General features: G+C 31.3%; 1 protein-coding gene across 1 annotated transcript; it reads left to right on the plus strand.

Moving 5' to 3' along the window:
* The first annotated feature begins 1,085 nt into the window (after positions 1–1,085).
* Positions 1,086–10,310, plus strand: LOC148308761 (uncharacterized). The gene is made up of 3 exons (XM_088261193.1): positions 1,086–1,272; positions 7,663–7,866; positions 10,116–10,310. The coding sequence occupies exons 1-3, from the start codon at positions 1,245–1,247 to the stop codon at positions 10,259–10,261; spliced, it is 378 nt and encodes a 125-aa protein (XP_088117319.1). The 5' UTR covers positions 1,086–1,244; the 3' UTR covers positions 10,262–10,310.
* Positions 10,311–10,401: the final 91 nt, after the last annotated feature.

A 10,401-nucleotide genomic window follows, 5' to 3' on the forward strand; every position in this document is an offset into this window, starting at 1 on the left:
AGACATCTATTGGTGAGATGTCTCTCAGATGTCGTAAATGCCCAGACTTCCATATTCTTCTTCATCTTTGATGAGATTTCAAAAAATAATATGAAAATAACTCCTGTAATTGGAGGTAATCCAGATTTTGTGAACAAGTATTTGGACACACTCAAAATGTTGTAAAAATGACTCGTTAGTGGAAATATCCAAATTAGTGAACAAGGATTTGGAAGTAAAAATTATTGAATAAAAAAGTGTGGTATTTTTTTTATCCCACTATTACTTAAAATCATTTGTGACACGTGTTTGAAATATGTTTAGTATAACTAGAGATATTAACCAAAATTTCTATAAAAACATGTTTTGATTATCGCTGCCTTTTTTGACACGAAGTGCCTGGAAGATGTGAATATTTCAACCGATCACGGTAAAATATATAAAATGCTAGTAATATTAGTATATAACCACTCACCAAGATATTTATGTTTACCGGTTTCGAGATGTACCCGCCTCTTTGTCAGGACAATCACTACAACAGCATGTAAACAAAACTACCCGTCACCACCATGAAACTGTTACAATGATTGTTCTGACGAAGAGACGGGTACGTCTCGAAACCGGTAGACATAAAAATGTCGGTGAGTGGTTATATACTAATATTACAAACATTTTAGTAAAAAAAATATAAAGGTTAAAATGACTAACCGCAAAGTAAATGGTTTAAATATTAACAATATTGAGAATAAAACATAATAATATAAAATAACTTATTTCTCCGAATGCAGATACTCCATACGTGCTTAGCACGTCAGGGGCCTGTGGACTCAGTAGGTGTCGAACGGTAAATTAATTTGATGGTGTATCATTCTGGGACTAGTTGTGAAGAGCCTAATGGCGGAAGAGTGAAGCATATCCACAGTATATACTGTATACAAACAAAATGGCATGATTTTATCTCCATTGTCCGACGGTTCTCCGCGCTATTTGTCGTTAGTTTTAGCACAGTACGTGTCGGTCCAATACTCCTAGTGATGCTGTGATTGGCGCTTTGTATGCAGATTAACACAAACGGGTATATAAAGTGAGACTAACTGCGAGAGCGAGCAGTACTCGACCATCAGCAGCGCAATAATATCGCTACCGTATTGGGGAAGCCGTTTATCTAAGTGACAATTTGTTTCATTGCTCGGAAAGCTCGTTACGGAGACAAAAGGATCGCTCGCTTTCCGATTTCAGACATCTGTGAAGGACCAACTGTCGCAATGAAGTCGAGTTTCGTCGTTGTTTTAGGTTAGTTTTTTTTTACTATATTGCTTGCGTATCAAACTCAGTTTGGTTTGCAGGTTATGATTACGATTTCATAGGATTTAACCGGTTTAACCCTTTACAAACTGCATGTTTACTAAAAAAAACAGTAACTCATTTTTTTATTATTTATTATCTAGTACATGAATACGTTTAAATATGTAGTTTAATATTTATGTTACACTTATACTTACTATTTAAATGAATATATTATATAAAGACATACTTACAAATATTAAGAAAAAGTGGTTTTAGTGGCAATGTTACATATTTGAATAAAACTTTCATATGGCTCCAAAATACTCATTTTATACATATTCTATACATATAATAATATTTTAATACATATTTTTTTAATTACCTGACTTCCACGTCACAATGAAATCTAGATATGGCTTATGCAACACTGCTTATCGTGTCCAAACTTAAACTTCAACATAAGTTTTATATCATATACCTAAATGTGAGTGGATTAACTCGTTATGTTTAAAGTCATTATAATGTAGTTCAAAAGTAAAAACTCTAGACTTTTGTCTAGAGTTTTTTTAATTACTTATATTTTTTACACTCTATTTTAATTACTTATATTTTTTCCATATCTTAACTTAAGATGAAACGTCTATGGAAGTCTGAACATCACGATCTGGCATTTAGTTATCTTAAGCGATCACTTTATATACGAGTATAACGTTCAAAATTTTGTCCATTTGAACTCCCATATTAAATTAATTTTTAAAGATATTTATATGTACTGTAGTTAGATTTCTTTTGAATGTGGATTGTAATTTGATAGATTTTAAAACTTGGCAGACGGTAGTATCCTTGGTTGAGTATTTGAGCAGTAAAATATAAAGTGTTCTCCAAAATGTAAAATGACTAAATTAAAGTCTATTGTTAATTCTAATAACAAAAACTATTCAATATGCCTGTATAAAATACCGTATTCAATAAAAATATGGATGTCTCTGAAATTGATAAACAATATGACATTTACCGGTAAACAAAATTATGCGTAGGGCTGGCTTTTTATACCTTTCAGGATGTTTTCAGGCGCTCCATTTGATTTGGCTAATTCGTTTATTGAACGACTTCAACCCTTCCAAAAGGTCGGATCTGATTTTATTATGTATTTGTATCTATGTTAGAGATCAAATGAATTTATTATGGTACTCTTTTGAAATTCATTTGATTAAATTGAGCAATATAAATCAATAAATTTATATTGAAAAACGATTTTCGAAAAAACCGTGAATTCTCTTTGATGTTTTCAGTCAAAGAAAAAACTGTGAATTTATCTGATTATACAGATGCAATACATATGCTTGATTTAATTTATTAGTTGATGAGTGAAATTCGAAAAAAAAACAAAATTTGTAAATATTTTTGCCAAATTGTGCAAGTTTTTATTTTGAGTGAATAATTGCTTATTTACATTAAGTTGTCATTTTGAGCATATTGGGAGTCAAACCTGGGACCTCCACAAGATGCGCTTACTGCCTCACTACACAAGTGGACATTAATAAGATATACCATGAATATTGTATCCATAAATTGAACCTTTATTTTTTTCCAGAAATACTAAATTTCCCGAGAGACTTTGGATCAAATGTATAAGTGAAGAATATAACTTTATATAATAAAAAAGATTTGCATGTAATTTGTAAAAAAATATTCTGAACATGATATTTAAAAACTTAATAACGCAAATACTACGTATGCGTACGTTCAACATTATTATAAACATTTAAAACACACATGGAAAGGATTAACTAAAACATGTTTATGGGCATTTTAATTGTGCAAGCAAGGTTTGCATTCAAGCGATTAAAAGCGATTAAAAGCGATTTAAACAATTTAGTTTAGAAAAACTTGTGTTATGTTCAATAGTAGATTTTCTACGTAATAGCACAATTACCCCATTAACGTCAAACAAAAAGATATTTGGTATTTGTTGGTTATAATTCCAAAAACAAGTGTTAAATTTACTTACAACATTTTGAGTGTGCCCAAATACTTGTTCACAAAATGATTATCTCCAATTACAGGAGTTATTTTCATATTATTTTTTAACATCTCATCAAAGATGAAGAAGAATACTATTATAAGAGTTTCTGCTTAGTAAAAACTTCTTTACATCTCACCAATAGACGTCTCTAGTGAAGTTCTAGTGATTCAAGAACAAGGTTTCTAAATTGGTTCAAATATATAGAACTTCCAAGAATTTGAGTAGTGTGGTTGTCAATAATGGGTAGAATTGGTGAATGTTACACGTGTGTAAAGTGATTACTTAAACCAGCCTATGAGGGTCGTCAGCCCCGTAAATGTTCAAACTTCCATATTCTTCTTCATCTTTGATGAGATTTCAAAAAATAAAATGTTAAATTTACTGTTTAAAATAAGAGAACGGGTTGAAGAAAATGAGAAGTATTTTTGTGAAAGTTGAATTAATTCAGTAACACATTACATATTCAAATTACTGGCTTTGGGGTTTGGTTTGGGCTTCTAACTGACAATTATACCGTTTATTTTATCTTTTGCAAAAAGTCACAACACACAAATTAATGTAAAATACTTTTTTCGTCTCGAAAATGAAATTGTTGGTTGCGAAAAACGATTATGAAATTTATTCCACCTTCTAAGTGAAGTTTAGTGGTTAGAATGTTCGGCTACTATATATGATCCAGGTTCATTACAATGTGGTTTTTATGTTTTTATTAATACGTTACCTTAAACAGATACTTGAAATATCAGACAACTTTATTTTTATGTTATGTTCTTTTATTTACGACTAAGTAATAGGAGAAAAAGAATAATAATAGAATACACGTATAATCGGTATAGTAACAAATACACGTAAATCTTGTATACCATAAAACCACGGTGGTAGTATATAAGATTCAGATAAAAATAATTATTTCTTTTTTTCAAGCATTGAAGTGAAGTTTGCATGCCTCTAAAGTTCATATGGCATATAAATTATAAAGTTTGTAATGAAAAATGTTTTAAAGAAATAACAATAAGTAAATAAATGAGAAATATGAATTCTCTTGGAAAAATACGCAGTAGGTGACTTAATGATATTTTCATGAGGAGATGCGTGAATATGGAAGAGGTGAAGATTATTTGCAAAGACAGATTGGTGACGCGATCTATAGTCTCTGCCTATCCCTACGGGGAATTATGATTAGTTTTGCTATCTTTTTTCGGATGACACCTTATTCGTATACTGTGGGTAGCATGTTTTCCTAATCGATACAATGTACTCATATTGTATATTATACCTATACAAGTATATAAAGAAGAGGTTTATTTTCGTATGCTAAAATCTCGCTGGAATAATATAAAAGGAAAAAAATAGGTAGTAATTTCCTCTACAACGCAACTGTATCGCATTATGTTATTAACGCTATTGTTACGTTCTCATCAATTCAGAATGTTGAATTCGGCATAATGATATGTTCGTCCTCCGCTTCGACATAATAACACGTAATTTAATATCACGGGGAAGTACCATCCTACATAAATAAATATAAAATAATAAGTACATATATTAAATATTTAATAAATCCATGACATAAAAAATACAAAACATTTGTAAATTTATTTCGTTTTACCGTGAAAATAAATGTAATTGTAACTGTTTGAATTTAACGATATGTTACCTTGTTGAAAACGCGGAAACCAAAGTAAATTGCAGAAGAGAGGCTGCTCGTATAGTTTTGAATGAAACGAGAAATACATTTTCTAACGACAGCCTCAATCTGAAGCCTTGGTAGAAAATGGTTACGTGTTATGTCTGCTCAGTACTTCCATAAGTTGAAGTTGAATCGTGGACCCTCAAAAACAGCACTATGAACCGCCTAGAATCATTAAAACTGTGTCTACATCGTAGAATGCTACGTATTGCATTGATCGATATGGTCAGCAACGTAAATGTACTCCAAAGAACAAGAGCAGGGAGACGGTCGCTGACTGATATCAAGGTCAGGAAGGTGTCTTATCTGGGGCGTGTGCTGAGAGGAGACAAGTACGAGCTATTGTACCTAATCATAAAAGACAAATTAGAGGGTCGACGAGATGTGGGCAGAAGACAGATCTCCTGGCTCCGGAATATACGAGATCGGAAGGGGATCAGGACCGTCGAGGCGCTGTTTAGAGTTGTCCAAGACAAGGATAATTACTCTCAAATGATAGTCGACGTCAGGGGACCTGACATGACACGAACAGAAGAATACTATTTAATTCGTATTTTGGGGAAATTGTTATAAATTGAAAATATTTATTCACATCTTTTTGAGTGTGTCTAAATATTTTGATTAATTAATTGGGAAGTAACTTTTTGGTAAATCTATTCATTATAAATCTAAGTTTAATTGATTGGTATTTACCAACTGCCTTATTACAAGCTACATATCGATCACTCCTTTCAAGAACGTCATAAATCGAAAATCGTCAATTTTCAGTTGTGCATGTTTTCGGAATGCCCAGAAAATGTACTATATCCCAGAAAAAGACATATTTTTAACTAAATATTTACCCGCTACAGGGCAGAAAGTATTGTTTTGCATTTTAAAGATAAGGTATTGTTTAATTTTTTTAGAAATATACTAAATATTTCTCAAATGGGAAAAAACCTTCAGATTTTACCTAAAAAGATCTGTTGCACAGTAAAAAGTTCAATAAGCGGCTTGATATTTCTTTTTAATACATTGTATTATATTTTTAAACTTTAAAAACGTTCTCCTGAAAAATCAAGTTTTTTGTTTTATGACGTTCTTAAAAGGAGTGAGCGATATGTACAATTTGAAAATCATGTTGTAATGTGTTTCCCAGTATATAAAAATAATCTGAGGTTCAGATCTTGCATGCAAATAAAAATCTGTCTGCTAAATAAAAGCTTTCTCAATCCAGCATTGATGATTGTTGTAAGTTCGTATGTATTGTGTCATGAGATTGATCAATATATCTAGGAGTTATAAATTTTATTAGTGTGGTTGTCAATTATAGTAGAATGGTGTGTAATCACTTAACCAGCCTGACAGGTAACAAGCCCTGTAAATACACAGACTTGCATATTTTTCTTCATCAATGTTGAGATGTCGAAATGTGAAAATATTAGAATAGATTGAGTTTATCTGCATACATGTTATGAACTAAAGAAAATAAACTCATATTTCGTAGATTTATTTGGTAGATACGTTTGACTGGATTAATATTCATACATACGAATACATTTGCCAATAAGAAAGTAAAATAAAAAATACGTTTCGTAATCAATTAACGTTTACTTTCTCACAAGATAAACATGAACAGATAAAAAATTGTCTCAGAGGTCGTAAAGTATCACCTCATATCTATTTTTACACATTTTTATTTTATAAAATTTTTAAACCAAACAGTGTATTTATATTATGTTTTTGTGTGTATCAATATTTAGTAGCTACAAAATAAGATGATTATTGGCAGCGGACTTCCTGGGTGGCGGGAACCAGTTGACTTGTAAAAGAGGGAAACTTGATGGCGATTCTAGATACATGGCCTAGCCAATTATGTAGTTCTCCTTTTCTCGATGACAGTTGTGATCATGGGTTTCTGCGTATTTAGACGTATTTTTTTGCTCCTTACAAAATCAAATCACTTCTAAAAAATACAAAATTATTCGTAGACATCTATTCTCAAAGCCAAGTAAACGATGGGTAAAGTATTTCTCAAAGCTGAGTAATATTAATGTATGCAAGTGAAACATGAAGTTGGTAAAATAAGTAAGAAAGTAGACTGATGCTGAATCTCTCAGACGAATGAGTGTCTAAACGATGTAAAGTAGACCGAATGATGAAATAAAAAAAAATGCATGGCTGAGGTAAACGATAAAATTAAGAATGGTGTATTGAGATGGTTAGGCTTAAAAATAAAACACTTGTTTTTTACCACTTGAGTATTTTATTTTAGCGGCTAGTTTTGGAAACTACAGATGCTTCCATCTACATGACAATGATGTAAATGTAGCTTCCGAAACTAGTCGTTAAAATATAATACTCAAGTGGTAAAAAACAAGTATTTTATTTGTAATTTTTTAATATTTTACCACACAGTAAATGCCGAAACAATATATAACAGATGGTTTGGACATGCGCAACGAAGGAAAGAACAGTAAAACAATTTTATGAGACAAATGTGGTTAGAAATAGGAGCAAAGGAAGACCGAGGAAAACTTGGCATGTCAAATACTTGAATTAGTTAGGTCAGGAGTAGGAATAATTGGCGAGGAATAAAAGTATAAAAAAACTTTATAATTATACTATATAAATTGCAGTTTCCATAGAAATGACAGTACAAAAATTGAATCTGAAATATACTTTGTGTGTTATATTACAGCTCTCTGCTTGGTGGCTTTGGCCATGGGGTCACCAGCTAAGGACCTGAAGGAGGCTAAGAAGGAAGCCGCCAGGAAGAAGGCCTGCATGGGAGAATGCTCTGGCGCGGAGTATAAACCAATCTGTGCTGGTAAACAGGGAGTCAAACCCCAGTCCTTCGGGAACCTGTGCGTCATGAACAACTACAACTGCGACAAGAGCGAAAGTAATTGAAATTATTTTTTTATTAATTAATCATTTCCTTTTTTCTTTGATCTTTCCATTTTTTATTTAATATCTCTTGGTAAATGCCACTATTTATTCAAATCTACTTAACAAAATACGTAACAACGTATTTCGATCCATTCCGGATCATCATAATTTCCACATCATCATCATATTACGGTGTTACAACACTAGATGAGTGGATATCAATTAAAAATATAAATAATATCATTCCATTTTTAATTTCAGTTTCACTTGGTTTATACCACTATTTCTGTAAATCTACTGTGTTACATATTTCGATTCATTCCGAATCATCACATGTACGTATCATGATCACATTACGTTGTTACAATGCTAGATGAGTGGATATCAATTAAAAATATAAATAATATCATTCCATTTTTAATTTCAGTTTCACTTGGTTTATACCACTATTTCTGTAAATCTACTGTGTTACATATTTCGATTCATTCCGAATCATCACATGTACGTATCATGATCACATTACGTTGTTACAATGCTAGATGAGTGGATATCAATTAAAAATATAAATAATATCATTCCATTTTTAATTTCAGTTTCACTTGGTTAATACCAATATTTCTGTAAATCTACTGTGTCACGTGTTTCGTTTCATTCCGCATTATCATCACATGTCCGTATCATCATCACATTACGTTGTTACAATGCTAGATGAGTGGATATCAATTAAAAATATAAATAATATCATTCCATTTTTAATTTCAGTTTCACTTGGTTAATACCACTATTTCTGTAAATCTACTGTGTCACGTGTTTCGTTTCATTCCGCATTATCATCACATGTCCGTATCATCATCACATTACGTTGTTACAATGCTAGATGAGTGGATATCAATTAAAAATATAAATAATATCATTCCATTTTTAATTTCAGTTTCACTTGGTTAATACCACTATTTCTGTAAATCTACTGTGTCACGTGTTTCGTTTCATTCCGCATTATCATCACATGTCCGTATCATCATCACATTACGTTGTTACAATGCTAGATGAAAGGATATCAATTAAAAATATAAATAATATCATTCCATTTTTAATTTCAGTTTAACTTGGTATATACCACTATTTCTTTAAATCTACTTTGTTACGTATTTCGATTCATTCCGAATCATCACATGTACGTATCATAATCACATTATGTTGTTACAATGCTAGATGAGTGGATATCAATTAAAAATTAAATAAATCATTCCATTTTTAATTTCAGTTTCACTTGGTAAATACCACTATTTCTTTAAACCTACTGTGTCGCGTGTTTTGTTTCATTCCGCATTATCATCACATGTCCGTATCATCATCACATTACGTTGTTACAATGCTAGATGAGTGGATATCTATTAAAAATATACATAATATCATTCAATTTTTAATTTCTGTGGTAAATACCACTATTTCACTAAACCTACTCGGCTATCCAAACTCAAAACACAGTAAGGGACATTTTTTTAAATAAGTAGATGCTACTTAGTCCAAAAATGCAAAAAAAACGTACTACAAAAAATGTCCCTTACTGTGTTTTAAGTTTGGACAGCCGTACTGTGTTAAGTGTTTTGATCCATTCCTCATCATCATAACATTTCCGTATCATTATTACATTACGGTATTACAACAATAGATAAGTGGATATAAATTTTAAATAATATAAGCGACATACGATTTCTGAATACGAGTATATTTTATAGTAGATTGAGATAGATTTGAGAGGAGTAGAAGAGCAAAAATGAGGTGATGTAGCAGGAATTAGGAGCAGAGACAAAACGTTGTATGATAGATATTTGAATGGTGATGTACAGAAAGAATGCAACGCTAAGATAAGCATTATCGATCAAATTTAAGGTGTGTGAGATGGTTTGGGCATGCGAATCTAATAAGTGAAGAGAGGGAATGTGGTTGGTAATAGGAGCAAAACTTGGCATGATCTAGTTTGTCAAATACTTGAAATCAGTCAGGTCAAGAGTCAGAAGAATCGGCGGGGATGTTTGAAGAGAAGCTAGAATGTGGAGAGGTGAAGAATGTTTGCAAAGACATAGTGGTGTGGCGTTCTATTATCTCTGTTTACTCCTGCAGAGAAACAGCGTGATTATTAGGTAGTTTATTAGTTAGATAAATTTAAGATTTTTCATGAATTTATAATTTAAAAAGTAAAATAAAAAATACACTGATAAATAGTAAAAAAAACACTGAATGTTTATTTTTATGTTTCAGCTTTCTCCAAAATAAGTGATGGAGAATGTCCCGGAGGTACTGGAGTAAGGCTGTCGTCACCACACAACGTAAAAAAATACCATCACATTTATCTTAAAAATATTTTTTACTCGCAAAATCACATTCAATATTATGGTACACATTAAAAAAATTGTAAGGATTCATGATTTATTAAAAAGGTTTTAAAAATGAAAATACTAAAGTCTTATTTTTGTCATTTTATATTTTTAATATAACCATTTAAACTAGTTGAGGTGCCAGTGAATTCTAATGTTGAAAAAAAAAC

This window comes from Brachycentrus maculatus, unplaced genomic scaffold (assembly GCF_059751285.1).
Source record: "Brachycentrus maculatus isolate JH-2025_06_01 unplaced genomic scaffold, ASM5975128v1 h1tg000150l, whole genome shotgun sequence".
Taxonomy (NCBI): Eukaryota; Metazoa; Arthropoda; class Insecta; order Trichoptera; family Brachycentridae; genus Brachycentrus; species Brachycentrus maculatus.

Bases quoted from the DNA above. Each gene is read 5' to 3' on its own strand.
- LOC148308761 (XM_088261193.1), top strand. From the start codon at position 1,245: ATGAAGTCGAGTTTCGTCGTTGTTTTAG. The intron at 1,273-7,662 runs GTTAGTTTTTTT...GTTATATTACAG, and splicing joins GAGTTTCGTCGTTGTTTTAG to CTCTCTGCTTGGTGGCTTTG. The intron at 7,867-10,115 runs GTAATTGAAATT...TTTATGTTTCAG, and splicing joins CAACTGCGACAAGAGCGAAA to CTTTCTCCAAAATAAGTGAT.